Source organism: Rhynchophorus ferrugineus, unplaced genomic scaffold (assembly GCF_030347505.1).
Source record: "Rhynchophorus ferrugineus isolate W39M unplaced genomic scaffold, kcgeb_rfMv2 rfM11, whole genome shotgun sequence".
NCBI classification, from domain to species: Eukaryota; Metazoa; Arthropoda; class Insecta; order Coleoptera; family Curculionidae; genus Rhynchophorus; species Rhynchophorus ferrugineus.
This window is the reverse complement of record NW_027472590.1, coordinates 1,036,139-1,053,744: the sequence shown is the minus strand read 5'-3', so window position 1 is coordinate 1,053,744 and position 17,606 is coordinate 1,036,139. Positions and strand designations below refer to the sequence as shown.

General features: G+C 32.1%; 1 protein-coding gene across 2 annotated transcripts in view; it reads left to right on the top strand.

The window, feature by feature from the left end:
* The window catches only part of rsh (Rap GTPase activating protein radish), a 76,633-nt gene that overhangs the window by 51,179 nt on the left and 7,848 nt on the right, over nt 1-17,606 (top strand). For both annotated transcript variants that reach the window (XM_076416993.1, XM_076416992.1), the window contains 3 exons: nt 8,123-8,303; nt 11,394-11,586; nt 13,706-13,915. In XM_076416993.1, coding sequence (XP_076273108.1) covers nt 8,123-8,303; nt 11,394-11,586; nt 13,706-13,915 — 584 coding nt within the window. The remainder of the gene's footprint in view (nt 1-8,122; nt 8,304-11,393; nt 11,587-13,705; nt 13,916-17,606) is intronic.

Sequence of the window (17,606 nt, the reverse complement as noted above, 5' to 3'; positions counted from 1 at the left end):
TGAAATTAACTGATACAACAATATTGAAACACGAATAATGGCTTTATGGATTAATATTTGGGGACGGGGGCTTTTTACTATGTTCCGTCAAGAATTGATCGAGTAAAACAAATACGGGTCGACAGAAGCCGAAAGTTCTTGTCGGAGTTTATTATTATACGGCAAAAGTTACGACACAATAAGAAACGAAAGTTTTCGAGCAACCGATAGCTTTTACAATTACCTAATGTCTGTGTCGGTTTTTGTTTGCCAGTGTTCCAATTAGACGATGTTTTGTTCTGTAAATTTGATATTAATTACGATAGGCATTATATAAAGAGGAAGAAAGAGTAATTGTTGCATATTATCATCATCATCATCAATCCATAGGCAGCTTTCGGGCAGAGTGTCCACTTCTCAACCAATTCTTCAATATTTCAGATTTTATTGCATTGCTTTCTGTGATATTCATTCATGTTTATCTCGTCATTTAATTCAACAATAAATACCGCTTTATTCTCCTGTATTGCTGGTCACAAGTACCTCAATATCTGTATCAACAAATATAGCAGTATCATCAGCGAACATCAGATCGTTCAAGGAGTTTGTAACATCAGATTAAATGTCAAAACGCTCAATATGGCCGTCAGCTTCCAGAGCTGCACGAAGTGTATACAGTCGAAAGCAGAGCGAAAATTAACAAAAAAGACTATCGCCCTCTTTTCACATCTAATACCTTTCTACATAAACAAAAGAAGTGCGGAAATTTTAACTACACAATCGCGCTTCGATTTAAATGGAAGTATTTAAATCTTGTTTTCTTTAATTTATCTCTTCTTTAGTTCTTCTCGACTGATCTCTTCTTGAGCTCCTTGAAGTCTCACTATTTTATAAAATTACTATTCAAAATTACTTTTTCCCCAAACCATTATTTTTAGGAGAGATTCTAAGGATAAGACCTTTTCGGTACATTTCCAAAAAGCTGTTATTTCTCAATTTAAACGAAATAAAACTGAGTTTGAACATAATCTAGTCATCAGCGAGTGGGAGAATCTTCCGATTAAACTCGTTACACCAATATAAGTCTCCAAAGTTATAAAACGTTACATCAATTCAAAGAAAGCATCAGACTATGGCTTAATAACCGGTCGATTGCTGAAAACTACAATACGAAACTAATAATATAAATAAATGGACCCAGACATAGAGAATACATGTCCAACTATCTATATACAAACTCTTCATATACCAGTAAATATGAATAATACTGTTATCCTATACAGTAAGAATTCTTAGTATATTGGGATAAACCTTGACTTGAAGCTTCATTTGAAGGAATATGCTATATCAAGAAGAAAATGAAATAACTATTATTTTGTTTGTATTACTATTTGCAGAACATCCCCATAATTGAATTCCCTATGTCCATATAAGTTTCAGTATTTGCTTATATAAAAGCAATTTATTATGTACTGATAATTGTTATTTTCTTCCAATTAGCCACTACATTTTTTATATTTCAATTCCAGTTCTTTTCTTTTCTTCTTTATATGTTCCTTCCAGCGAAGTTTTGCATCGAGATTCATTCCGAGATATTTAGCGCTGTTGCTATATGGAATGATAGTATTATTTAATGTTATTGGTGCTTGTACAATCTGATTGTAGGTGAACTGAGGATGCACAGATTTACTTTCGTTAATTTTTATTTTCCAAGCTTGTGTCCAATTATATATATTGCCACTTGCCTATTGTAATTTTCGTGAGGCTTCTTCACTATTGTCTCTGACAGCTATTTTCTATAGTCTTTGAACAAGGCCTTCATGCCAAACCTTATCGAAGGCTTGTGCGACATCTAAGAATATAGCCGAGCATACTTTTTTACTTTCGTAGGCTTTTTCAATAACATCTGTTATTCTGTGGACCTGGTCAATTGTTGAATGCTTGTCAATAAAGCCAAACTGTTGTTTTTTCTTATTTTTTTAAATTTATACCCCTTTGAAAATGCCAAATTGAAAGTTGAAATCACTTGAATGGGGCAAACTATCGCACCCGCCGTACTCTCCAGACCTTGCCCTGTCCAACTATCATCTTCTCGCATCAATAGGACACGCGCTTGCAAAGCAGCACTTTGCTAATTTTCAATAAGTTAGAAAATGACTCAATGAGTGGTTTTGTTCAAAGGACAAACTGTTTTTTTTGTGGCATCCGTATATTGCCTGAAAGAAGAACAAAATGTATAGTATCAATTAGAGAATACTTTGAATATATTTTCTTGAAAATTGTGCAGATTTTTTTTAATCGAAATGACTTTCCGGTACACCTGAGGAGTTGGTCGACAACAACTGTTAATAATAAATCAATAAATTAGAAATGTTTTCACTTTGTTAAATAAAAATTATTTCACCAAAAAGCAGATTACTATTTCGCTAACATCGTCAGGGACTTCAGACAGAAACGTGGCGAATTACGAGGCGAAATACTTTCCTCCTAATATATTTACGGCCGAAGTCGCACAAGGAAAAATAACGGCTACATAAAATGGACCACGTTAAGCTTATTGATTGAGATATTTCCGAGGAAACGTAATCATTTTTCTGCTACAACACCCACAGAGTTCCCCACCGTTTTGGTCAAAACTTTCTCCGCGAGGCAACCCAATCGATATCAGGTGAGATGCTGCTGGACGACTGTGGAATATCCGGGGTATTATGTGTTATGATGAAACGATATTCTTTACGCATCTTTCTATCCGTAAAACGGTTCAGATTAAATATAGGGAATCGTTGTTGATCGGTTCTGTATACAGGTATTATGGTGTAAAACAGTTTGATGTCTTATTATTGAGATAACAGGGATTAGCGTGGAAAAAATGTATGTTATTTGCTGTGCTAATTCTGAAAATAACTTATTTCATGACTTATTTTTCATATTTTAGCATTTCAATATCAACAACAATATAAAATGTGTTTTATTTCATAAAGAAAGCATTTATGTTTCATAGTCTGGTCATGAGTTAAATAATTTCACAAATAATTAACTATAAATATGGCAAAAGATATACCTCTGTCTATGGCTGTAGAGAATGTACAACGAAGATCCACAAATTGACTGGAGACAAGAAAATACAACTTAATAGCTCCAAAACTGTCCATGTCAATTTTACGTTGCGGCGAAATGACAAAAACTTATATCACTTGGCAGATGCCCGGTTCTTCAAGTAAAATCAGCTAAATACATTGGAATATGTCTCGATGGTAAAATTGAAAAGATAATCTTAGACAAGAAGCAGAAGAGATTAGACTCAAAGTCAAGCAACTGTACTGGTGAGTAGGAAGATACTCTTAAGTTGACCTAACATCAAAAAGATTGGTTTATCAGTCAATCATAAGCCAATTTGAACCTATGGGGTGCCAACATCGGGTTGCACTGAAACATGAAACCAACTAGTAATCCAACGTACCCAAAACAAAGTTATACGATTAATTACCAATGCTTATAGCGATAAGTAGCGACGTAATCAAATGGATACACGGGGTAATTCAAGATTTCGTCCTAAAACACGCAAGAAATTAAAAGATTGAACCGAACCAAACCACAGGAACTTGTTTAATGTATTCTTAACTTTAGCTTGTTTTTATTACTTTTGCATACTGATGTATTAATTCCGTACTGGTCTTGCTTGTATATTAATACAAGTATAACAATAATAAAAAATTAATTTGTAAATGAAGATAATACTAAGCATATCTAATGTAAGATGTAATTAAAAAATTAACTATATAGGTCAGGTTTGGATATTTTGACCTGAATGTCATCATTAGTGCTGTGTTATTTAATTGAGCAACATTTTGGCTCGATGAAGATGCTCCAGAACTGATCACTATCTCGTCTTCTTGAATTGAATTAATGATTCTCTAATATCTTGGCTATGAAAGTTGTATTTGTAAGTACAGTTATACATTTTTCATACTTAATGTGTTGTTATTTTATGAAATACTTTTTGGGGATTGATAACAAACATTATGAGTTAATTTTGTGGGATTGCCTGGATAGTTTTATCATATATCTTGATCAGTGCTGCATGATTTAGTTTAGTTCAGTTTTTTGGCTATGAAAATTGTATTTGTAAGTACTCAGTTGTACATTTCATACTGTATGTTTTATTATTTTATGATAGGTTTTTGGGAATTAGTAAAAAACATTGTGAGACCATTTTGAGGGTTTACCAACGTTTACTTACTTCATTTATGAAATATCATCATCAGTTCTGCGCTATATAACAACATTTTCACTCGATCACTCGAACTGATCACTATCTCGTCTTCTTGAATTAAATTAATGATTCTCTGATATCTTGGCTATGAAAGAGGAATTTGTAAGTGCACTTGTATATTTTTCATACTTATTCTTTTGTTGTTTTATGAAATACTTATACTTTTTGGCGGATTGATAACAAATATTATGACTAAAATTTGAGGGTTTGTCTCGCTTGTTTTATCATAAATCGTGATCAGTGCTGCGTGATTAAGTTTAGTAACACTTTCGCTCGATGAAGATAAGAGATAACTGATCAATATCTCGTTTTCTCGATTTAAATTAAAACTTCTCAAATTTTTTGGCTATGAAAGTTGTATTTGTAAGTACTTTTTGAGGATTACTATCAACATTGCGAGGTATTTTGAGGATTTACCAAGGTTTACTCGCTTGCTTTGTCACATATCATCATCACTATCAACACTTTCACTCGATGAAGGTACTCGAGAAGTGGTCAAAAAGTTATGTCGTACCAAGAAATAATAACGAGTGTCATTTAACCTTGAATTTATGAAAGAAAATCGCTCAAAATTAATGTGGAACCATTATAAACTGATTTCCGGATAACTATAATATACCGGCGCCGGATTTTCGACGGCCACCGTCAGTAAACACGGGCGTTACTATTTAATTCCGAGTTAATCAGCTTGTACCGCTCACGGTCGCGGAAAAAGAGGCTCGATCCTCTCACCGCGAGCGCCTCCCTAATTAACCCTCCCGTCCTTTTTCATGTTGTGATCGTTAAGGACGAATCTATTCGGCCTAATTCTCGACTAACTCCCGTCGAATAATTAAATTGAACCTTTCGGGACCCGCCCCGGAAGGATTATAATATTTTTTCTACGACTCATTCGGCTCTGTATCTCCACATAATTGAATCTGAGCCCTAATTGCGCACATTAATATTCAGAATCGCGACCAATTCGCTCAACAATGCCCCCCTTCAGGGAGAGCGGTATACGGATGGATATGCAGTGCCTGAAAGAGTAACCCCCGGTTCCAAATTTGTGTTTGGTTGAATAAGCGAATGACTACGTAAGACACTTTTTTTATTAATACTATTTGTTGTTCAACAATTCACCCAGTGGACAATAAGCACAATTTCATGATTACTTCATATACACGACCTACAGAAAATCATTTTTTTAAATAATTTCCTGTGTAAAATATTATCCTAATTAGTGAGTCTGATTCTAAATCTTATTATAAATCATATATATGGCTGTAATGGTTAAACCGTTTAGTTCCCACACGGAGGTCGCCAGTTCAATTCTCAAAGGACCAATAATTCTATGTTGTTGTTTAGTTAGAACATTTGTCAAATCACCTAGGCTAGGTAGCGGAACCCGGGGCCTGAAGAGCTCCTTATTTTCAATTATTGTTCCTTTATTCTTATTTTTCCTCATACGGGCTGCGCCTTTACTTGGCCTATCCGTTGTAATATTAAATAAAATAGCTGCGTAATTTATTGAGTAAATATCCAACACTAAAAAGAGAAAAATAAAATATTTTTAACAAAAACAGTGAACCGACTTCAAAAAATAAATAAGGAACTCACTAAAAATTAAAAAACAATTAAACTTAGGTTTCTAAGACAAAAAAATATTTTAAAATAAAATATGTACCTAATACTCGTAACTAATACTGTAATAACTAATAAAATAAAAACCTTATTTAACCTATCTACTACACGTATTATGTATTCTACTATATACACACAATTTAGCTTAATACCCACCTAAACCTATTCACCGGCACCGCACCGACTTCAACGTAGTCAGTTGGTAGTAGTTAAAATAATATTGTAAATAGATAAATAGGTTTAGGTGGGTATTAAGCTAGATTGTGTGTATATAGTACGTGAATATATAATACGTACAGTAGATAGGTTAAATAAGGTTTATGTTTATTTTTATTTAGTTATTAGAACGATTATTAGGCACATATATTATTTTGAAATGTTTTATTGTCTTCAAAATCTAAGTTTGATTATTTTTTAATGTTTAGCGAGTTCCTTATTTATTTTTGAAGTCGATTAGATTCTTTGTTAAAAATATATTATAGTCTAGTCATTTCACAATCACATAGCATATTTAGCTGATTCGCGAGCACATTGAGGTACACTAATACTCTTTTAAAATACCTAACACAAACATTATGAATTACACTCGTTTTGGTTTCTAGAGGTATATCACACTGTATTGCTTCGTTAGAGGCATAGTATAAAGTATCGACTATAATAGGAACGCTTTGTTTTACAGCCGTTGATGAATGATTGCTATATTAGACTTCCTAGCAGTACCCCATAGTTGGATTTCATATGACCAAATAGGCTGAATTATTATTTCGTATAGCAATACCGTGTTATCTAATGATAACATAAATTTGCGCCTGATAAGACAACATATTTGATATAGTTTAAGTTCAAGTTGTTTTCGTTTAGCAAGCATACGCTTCTTCCAAGTTAGGCGTCGATCTAGATGCATACCAAGATATTTATCGTCAGCTTGGAGGAGTTAACAGATATTGATTCACTAATCACTTTTGTTTCATTTGCTTTAATACACCATGTTTTCAGACACATCTCAAATAGGTCCATATTTATTTTGTTTACATGTCTATGCACGTCTTCTATAGTCTTGGGCTTACTATGAGGCCGAAACTAATGTTCTAGGATAATATGTATTATATTATTAAGCCTCTTTATTTATAATTTTTCAAAAACTTTCGTTATTATCGGTAATAAACTTATAGGGCGGTAGGAAGTAACATAAAGTTTAAATATAAATATTAATAATCTCACGACCTTTGATTATATTATTGCAGAAGGTGGTATTTGATAACAACTTTAGACGGTCTGTAGTCTGTAAATGTACGACACTAATGAACGAAAAACGTTGTGTTTGAGGCCCAAAAATGCTTCACAGATGGTTGCGAGGCGAGTGTTTGATGGTAATAGAAAAAAATCTGTCCACCATGAGCTGTTCCAGATTTGTCAAACTATTAACTCGACTTTCTACTAGCAACAGTCAATGCTATTGAAGCAAGCGATTGAAAGAAGAAGAAAGAGGATTTATCAGTTGGAAAGACGATATCTCGAACCCTAGTTCATTCGACCAACTTTTATTCTGGTATGGTATAAAACTGACTTCAAAAGATACTTTTGTAAATCATTTGGGTCAGTTTTTCGATCAGGCATCTCATAAACTTTTTGTTGATGAAATTACAATATTACAAAAATATGTAAGGAACTAATATATATTTTGAGAAATTGTAACAAAATTATATTGCTAAAAATTACCAACAAGGCTTCACTATATAAAATACTAATTCTATTAAGTGCTTCCATGTGTTATGATAATTGTTTTACTTTAAAAACGCATTAATCCATTTCAGTTTCATTATTGTCTGCATCATTCTTCAGCTTTTTGGCCACTTGGCGATACCATGTCGAAAGAACAATGTTTATAATAATACATCATCGCACTTGTTCAACATTTTAAAACTATGGGCCGCCCAAATGAATATTGTTAAAGTAGATCCAATTTTCATCGCCAGTTACATTGTACTACATTATTTTATGTAGATAACTGATCTACGACAGATCTCGCATTTCGACTAATAAATATTGCCGATTAAAATACATACAAGCACCTAATAACTTTTTAGTATCGTTAATTTTGAGTCCTTAGCAGTTTAAGCAACGTTTAAGCCGATACAAGAAAAATCTGAGACAGTATAACCCAGCCATCCGTCGTTGTCTTGTCGGCGATCCATCTGATCTTTTCCATGATTAATAAACGAGTGTGTAATTTTCTGTTCCTTTCAGGATATTAGTCCGAGCAATCAGTTATACCGTACACGGACTGATACCGGCCAGTTGTGTCTTCGCCGACAGGTATAATCGGGAAGAAGTCGTGCGATCGCTGGGAAAAGAGGTCAACATCAATCCGCCATTAATCTTGGGCCAGTTGCCCGACACACCCGAGGAACTTCTTAAATTGGATCAGGTTTGTATTTGGGACGCGACCGCGCACTATTTAATATGGAAATGAAATCGGGGAAGACGTATGGGGCCTTTCTGTTTCGAAGGTTTACCTTTTTTCTAGTGTATTTCCATTTTTTGTTTCTTTTTCTGTTCTGCAGTTATCAGTTTGGCTAGAATTAATTAAAAACAGATTAATAAATATTTGGTAAACGGTTGAATCTCTTCAAGAGTATCCAAAACGATCGAAGAACAATTTAGTGCCCTATGGTTTGTAATAGGCGGCAAAAAAATGTTCTAATGTGCTAATCCACAATTTGAAAAATTCATGGGTTAGTTCTAAAGAATCATCGACTATGCTGCCAAAACTACACATCCACAGCCACAAGCACAAGCTCAGGATATTGTGTAAACAGTATGCTACAAGCTGAAAAGACATAAACCATCAACTTTCTGATGTCTATCAGCGTGAAATTATTCATTTTAATATAGAATTCTTGAGAAAGTAGGAATTGAAGACGCAGTTATTGTTAACACTTCAAAAGAAGAAGAAAAACAATGCAAATTGGATCTTATATTTTCACCACTACTTGTTAAAAATAGTGCTGAATGCTGTGGCTAATACACGGTTCCAAGATTCTGTAGATAGTCAGCAGTAGTTAAGCAAGGGTGTACCGATTTTTCCTAATTCTAGTTTTAAAAGTGGAAAATACAACAGCCCTAAATATATATAGTATGTCTGGAGTGATTAATATATATCATATTTATGATCAGAGTACAATAGAACACTGAAAATTGATTACTGGCTTCTAAATATAAAAAATACAGTTACATGTGCGGATTTTCATGAGAGCGTTTCTTAAAAATAAAATAAATGCTACAATATCCAATAAATCTCCTTAAATGAAACAGAAAGTTCATATCAAAACATCTTTTCATATACTAGAAAAACCAAATTTGAAATAGCTCTAAATCCGAGCAATAAAGTGAACGTTGAACCAATTCAAAAGACACGGTTCCCACCACTCTTTTATCTCTTATTTTTAGTCAGAATCATGCATTTCTCAATTTAAACTTTGGGTTAAGCTCTTAGGAAAGATGAAATTATTGACAACAGATGGTGCTCCACGACGTTATTGAAGAACGTAGTGATGACATAGATGTATAGAGCAAGTAATGACTAACATATATGAAGAAATGTTGAAATTTATGGAATTTAGTTGAAAAGACACACACCGTCCGTTTCAAGCGATGTAAACAACGGTATTACACTTTTAATGGTTAAATATACATCCTAAATATTGTTTCGGATAGTACGCCCCTTCAAGGCGATAAAAAAATAAAGCACAATAAAAGGACAAAGTTTACGACGTCGAAAAAAAACGAGGGTGTCGGGGGGCTCGGAGAGGCGGGGGGGGTCAGATTCATCAAACGCGACGCAGACCGAATAAAATCCTCATCGCTCACACATAATCTCGGCGAAATATTAACGGAAAGTACGGAGTAGTAAAAGTTTTACATGACTTTTAAAGTAACGGGTCCCATCGGGATTTTATTTCGAGATTTTTATGATGATTGCAAAGTGTGTGCTCGATATGTTATGGCGTTTTATTTATTTCTCTTCCCAGTGTAAACAAAAAACTATAAAACGAGCCTTTAATGGCGACGTACGATCGTATAAAGTGACGTAATTAAATGACACTTCCTCTGACCAAGGTCCTTGAGACATTGTCGTATAGGGTGTTCTAACAATCACTCCATTTTTATGATAAAGTTTTGTTGGACGGGCAACTGACACTTATGAGTCATTAAATATAAAACAATACATCAAGGAACAACACATTTTCCTTATTGAACACATATCTTAGAAAATTGAAGAAGGTGTAGCAGTTAAAGTTAATAATTGAGAAGAGATTAGTTTAAAAGATAGCTATGCTGAGTTAGTTGGTGATTTTGAACACTGCACTTTTTTCAAAAATATATTCAGCAAGAAACATCAAGAGTTTAGTAACATGAATTAGGTACTTCAATCAAGAATATGTTCATCGTTTTATTTTCAAACTGCAAATACACCATTTCAATGACCACTGTCAGTAAAGAGAATTCATTAGGATGAATATGTAACAACAAATGGATGATAATATATTGCACAAGGATCAAACGTCAAGTGCATGAACCACATAGAGCTATTTTGGATTGCTGATCATCATTTCTTCTTCTTATGCTACTGTAAATATAATGATAATTTATATGCGATATAATCAAGTATATTACAGCAAGCATGTTGGTTTAAAGATCATCAATCTATAAAATCCCTCCAGTTTCTGTAAAAAGTCTAGCTCTAGAAGGGAATAAAATGAAAGGAGTTCAGTACTACGAATCAAATAGAAAGAACCTGGAAAAAAGAGAGCAAAAAAAAAGAAAGTATCATTACAGTTATCTAATAAGTGTAGATTTAAAAAAATTATAACTTGAACTCTAAACTGGTATAACACAATAAAGAAACAAGAAGAAAAAACCATAAGGAACAAACAAACAAAAAAACAGTACAGTACAATAGAGGAAAAGGCTGAAGAAATGAATGGCGTATGGAAAAAGGAGGAAGTGAAAGTATATAACTAGATGAAAATGAAAAATAATGAAAAAAAAAGTTACAGAGTACACTAACACGAAATCCAATAAGAATAAGAAGAACAAAAAACAAACAAAATAACAACAAATACAAAACAATGAATCAAAAATCGATAAGAAAGAGAAAAAAATAAAATAAGAATAAATTGTAAGAACAAACACATCGAATGTAACGTCGAAAAAGACGAAGAGCAAAAATATCAAGTAAATTGAAGAGATATAAAATAATAATAGAGTGATATTTGTAGAGGAAATATAAATAAAATATAGACAGGATTGGGTCCACTCAAAAAGATAAAGAAAGCTTCTTTAGAACCAATTAAATTATCTAACCAGTATTTATTATTAATATGTTTCATTAATTTTAGTTTTAAAAAGTCTTACTAGATTAAGATTCTTATCACTACAAACACTTATTACCCATTAAAGAAAATTGTAAGATTCATTCAAAACAATAAACGAATATTTTCCTGATTGTTCGAAGGTGTTCATCAAATCCGAGCTAAAAGTGGGCGTGATATACGTGAAAGAAGGCCAGTACACGGAAGAAGAAATTCTAGACAATAACGACAACTCAATGCTGTTCGAGGAGTTTTTACAGATCCTGGGTGAAAAAGTTCGACTTCGGGGCTTTGACCGATACAAGGGCGGCTTAGACACCGTACACGATTTAACAGGTAACAAAAAAACGCAGTTCTGCTGTACACGTGTATCCGAAAGGAGGACAAAAGTAACGTAATAGTTTGAATGTCTGTAGTTTCTAGTTTAAATGAAGCAAGAAACAATAAAATAATAAAAAAAGGTTAATTTTGATACTAAACTGCCTTGTACTAAAAAAATTCTTTTCTTTTTTACTGAATGGTCATAACACAATTTTTCTAGTCCATCTTATACCGTTTTTCATTATCATCAATGTTATCCTAAGTAATGCACACAATATTACAATTTCTTAATTCAATAGATTCAGCAGGTTTTTAACAAAAAAATACTTTGACATTAAATCATCTGTAAATATGATCACATTTAAAAAAATTAATTTGAGTTTAATAGATAGAAGAAGAAATGTACTACTGAACCTTCTTATTAACAAATAGTAAGTAATTTGTATTTGTTGTAAAGGAATAAAACAAATTGAGAATGCCAATGTTGTTATAAGCGTGTTTTGAAGTAAGAATATATAAAAATAAAGCAAATAAATTCATTTTTATTAAGAGATAATAAATAAAGGGTTAGTGATTTTTGAAAAGTTTCCTTAAAAATGTTGGAAAACTTGAAGAACTATACTGCAAAAACTCCCCAGCCTTATGCCTGAGAAACTAAAAAGATAATTTTTAGAAAGCGTGCCTTACAGTACAGGATATATTATTTAAAATATTTGCTATTGTGGTATTTGCTACCTATGCTTTTCTACTATCTCAATTCAATTATTTAATCTCCCCAAGCCTTTCCCTATTTTATATATCATCTAGATTTCCTAATGAATTTCACCTTTTAACTACATCCACTACTTTACAATCTCAATTTTATCAAGTGTTTTGTATTCTCAATGATCTCAACTCTCTTGACTATCTCCACTATTTGCATTTTCTGCTCAAGCACATCTTGTCAGTTTTTCTTCATAAAAATGAAAGTGTTTCTCAACCCATAAAATAGTTCGGCATCATTGTAGCTGAGCAAAAATTGTTATAAGTTGAAATCAACTTTCAACAATCATATTATAGATTCTGCTTCTTCCTATTTTTAAACTTCCTCAATTCCTTTATTCTGATAGTCCAGCTGCTGCTGCTATTTCTCTTTTATTAATTCATTATTAATTTATTGGATATATTTAGTGTAGTATAACCCAGCCATTCAATTCATGTGAAAATTTTTATGTTAATTTTCAGAATGTCGTTCGAAACTCTGAATATTATCTAATACATTAAGCCAGGAGATAATATGCCTTATGCCTGAGAAACTAAAAAGATAATTTTTAGAAAGCGTGCCTTACAGTACAGGATATATTATTTAAAATATTTGCTATTGTGGATGAAAAATTAACAAAAGGTGAATCATATTCCCAAATATTATGAAAAAATATTTATAATTAATATAATTAATATGAGTGGAATTTAAAGTAATACATAAACTGATTAATTTAAACAGTATAATTTTATAAAGCATTGCTTGTAGTATAGGGCACATTATTAAAAAACTATGCCTTTGTTGATGGAGAATTAACAAAAGGAGAATCATATTTCCAAATATTAAAAACAAAATCATAATTAAAAAAAATAATACGAGTGCTATTTAGCGTTGAAAATATAGTTTATACTGATTATTTTAAATATTACTATTTTGTAAGGCATTCCTTGCAGCACATAATATATTATTCAAAATCTTTGCATTTAATGATAGGAAATTAACAAAAGCCGAATTATATTTCCAATTATTATGGAAAAAAAACATAATTTAAAAAAATTTAATTAATATGAGTGCGATTTAAAGTAATACATATATTTTATACTGATTATTATGAACACTTTTGTTTTATAAAGCATTCCTTACAGTACGCGATATATTATGCAAAAACTTTTAAATTTTTTAAAAATTAACAAAGGGAGTATCATGTTTCCGAAAATTATGAACCAAAAATTATTATTAAAATTATAATATGGGATTTAAATCAATATATAAAATGTTACATTGATTTTTTTGAATATTGTTACTTTTAAGTTAAGTCTATATAAATTAGAAGACATAACTATAAGAGAATATTCTTATAACCGTACATAACAATTTCCTCTTCTTTTACAGGGTTATATTCTATATACACAAACTGGCGTAACATTGAGATAATGTTCCACGTCAGCACTCTGCTACCCTACGAGAGCCACGACCCTCAAAAACTGCAAAGGAAACGACATATCGGCAACGACATCGTTTGCGTGGTGTTCCTGGAGGCCGACAACACGTCCTTCTCTCCCGCCTGTATAAAAAGTCATTTTTTACACACTTTTATATTAGGTAAGTGGGACAATCGCTCTTCGATCGAGCGCAATCGAGAGAAGCGGTTCGACAACGACGAGCCGCGTCATCGGCAGCACGGCTTTTAAGAGATTGAACAAAACATCCGATGATTGTCGGTAAAAAAATGTAAAAATACGCGACGGTAACTAATGAAAATCGATCCAGCTTTTCGTCCTCAGACAGTTATCTCACGTTTTGGGTCACCAGATTATCGCTATTCCTGGGTCATACGTGTTTATTTTTTTATTTAGTGATATTGACGATGGTCGATGCAGTTCCACACTTATGGATAAGTGAAGCGTCTTTAATAAAAAATATAGACGTCCTACAATTCAACTCATTCTATTTTCGTTCAAAGATGATAAATATTTAATCTTGAGTAAATTAATAATAATAAATGTTCCAACAACGTACTAGATCATTAGGTAGTCCTTTTAATATATTTTTTTTTAATTATTAATGCTTATACAAAAATTAAACAACTTACAAAAATACAACCTTTCTTAATTTCACTTAATTAATATTAACTTATTAATATATTATTATAAATCAAAATTTCTTTATAAATTTGAAACTTTACTTCCTAAAATTACCTCTAATATATTTTTACTAATCGATCACTATCCATTATCCACTTATCCAAATTTCTGAAAGTATTTTTTACAATTTCAATTTATTTAACTAGTTCTGTTTTTTGTACTATCTCAATTTTATGATCTCTCTCAGCTTTCAGCAGTCTTAACAAACGTGGTAAATAACATATTATCCAATCTACAACGTTTTTATTGAATAGTGTCATATATTTATTTACTTCGCCGTTTCATTTTGAGAAATGTGTTTATAAACCCAAGGATTTTGTTATCTAAAAGTATCTATTCAATCACTATCTACTATTCTTGCCCTCTTACCCTTAACTTCCTCAAATATTTTAATATTCTCAACTATCTCGAACGTTTTGCCTTTATCCACTACACACTCTTTGTTATTGGTGATGGTTGAAGTATCTTTAATAGAGAAAAATTATTTTAAATTCCTTTTAAGGATACTTTGATTCAAACGCGATAAATATAATATTATCCAATTTTCAATGCTGTTAATGAACGCTGTCTTGTTAGGAAATTTTTGGTATATCCAAGGCTTTATTGTCCAAAAGTATCCATAATATATTATTAGTATTCGATTTCTAACCACTATTCTTACTCAACTTACTGAAAATATTTACCTACAATTTCAACTTCTTCAACTACCTATGCTTTTCTACTATCTCAATTCAATTATTTAATCTCCCCAAGCCTTTCCCTATTTTATATATCATCTAGATTTCCTAATGAATTTCACCTTTTAACTACATCCACTACTTTACAATCTCAATTTTATCAAGTGTTTTGTATTCTCAATGATCTCAACTCTCTTGACTATCTCCACTATTTGCATTTTCTGCTCAAGCACATCTTGTCAGTTTTTCTTCATAAAAATGAAAGTGTTTCTCAACCCATAAAATAGTTCGGCATCATTGTAGCTGAGCAAAAATTGTTATAAGTTGAAATCAACTTTCAACAATCATATTATAGATTCTGCTTCTTCCTATTTTTAAACTTCCTCAATTCCTTTATTCTGATAGTCCAGCTGCTGCTGCTATTTCTCTTTTATTAATTCATTATTAATTTATTGGATATATTTAGTGTAGTATAACCCAGCCATTCAATTCATGTGAAAATTTTTATGTTAATTTTCAGAATGTCGTTCGAAACTCTGAATATTATCTAATACATTAAGCCAGGAGATAATATGTTGCTATTTTTGAATCAAATATTATTTTGATTATAATATATAGAATTATTATGATTTGGATCTGTTTCTGATGATTTGAAACAACTAAATCTGTTTTTGTTTAGAATACGTTGAGTTTTAAAAAGATAAAAACCCCACGAAAGAACCGTTTCTCATTCAAAACTATTATCGATTATCGAGGGACGCAATAAATGAAAAAACATGATGCACGTGTCCAACGTCTTCCTATCGGTCTCCCCCCTTTTTCTATCTGTCCGTCGGAGAGAGCTGGCCACTGGCCCAAGTCTATATTTAGAGCTAGGCGGCACGCTAGGCACAAACCATTTGTCCTGGAGCTGACACAGCAATTGAAAGTATTTTTCAACCCATAACCTCATGCCCGTGCGGTGTACGGAGCCGCGAATAATTCGATTTAATATAAACAGTGGTTGTCTGATAATATCTCGGTTTTCCGTCGCTGACAAATCGATTAGCGCCACGATGTTAAATGGTATCTCCAAGCCAACTGCTGGTGGTTTTACAGCTTTGTTATGTCGTCCATTCCGTTGTTTTGTTCAGAACGTTTCGATAATCAGATATGATTTATATTATTTCAAGTTTTCGGTCTCTTGAATCTGGGGATTTCCTTAACTCTCTCGTGTCTCACCACTTTCCTAGCCTTCTCATGATTTTTTCAATTTCTGTAACTCAATTCAACTGTCCTTGCTTTTTCTACTCTTTCGCCTTTCTCTATTGTTTTGATTTTTCTATATTCTTCATGATATTGACAAAAATATTTATGATTATATGCTATTAGCAATCTTAACTTCCTCAACTATCTCAGATTTATCAACTATTTCAGATTTACTAGCTCTCTCAGTTTTATTCCTATCCTAGCTTTATTTTTTTAAGATATTATAGACTTTTTGCCTATTTTATAGTCAATCATCAAAACATCAATCAATTCTCGGTTATATCAAACTTTCTCCATAATTTTTCCAGCTATTTCGACTTCCTTAAATACCGTTTCTTCATTGCAATCCACCATCACACTGTCAACGTCCTCATCTCTTTTGATACCCTGGCCCCACTGTCTCGACTATCTTGACTTTTTCTACTATCTCGATTTTATGAATAATTTCAACTTCTTTAACTACCTCTACCTTTTCTACTGTCTTAATTTTCTCACTTACTTAAGCTTGCTCAACTCTTTCAATATTTTCTTCTTTTAAGACTCTCTTGACTAACTCCGCTAAGACCATTTGATTAAGATCTCAATTTTTTACAATTTCAACTTCTTTAACTATCTCCTCTTTTTCTACTAACTCCATTTTATCATTTATTGGAACTTCCTAAAGACTCTTAACACTCCCAACTTATTTGGCTTCCGCGATTATTAAATTGTTGATCAATTTCAGGTACTTTCAACTACCTCTACTTTTTCTGCTATCTCAATTTTCTCACTTCCTTGGCATATTTAATAAAGTCATCAGTTGCAGCATTCTTCCCTACAGTCTTCCGTAATTATGTTTATATTATCAACTGTCAACAATTTGGACTTTTTCGCAATCTCGGTTTTACTAGAAAAAAAACGTATGTTTTTGAAAAACTTCAACTTCTTTAACTACCTCTATTTTTTAGTATATTGATTTTCTTATTTTGTCCAATTTTCCTATAACTATATTAATAAAATTAACAATCTCAACTACTTCAATAGTATCGTATTTAATTTTTTTTTCTTATATTGTTTATTATCTACTACAACATACTTTCTCCACGATACTTTGGATTTTCCGTAATATTTTTATTTGCAATATTTACAGTTGTCCCCACTTTGTTTCTATTTTACAATTTTTAATTTCTTTAATATAATAACGAAGTCAACTTTCTTGCTACTTGTCGCTTAATTCTTTCTGAT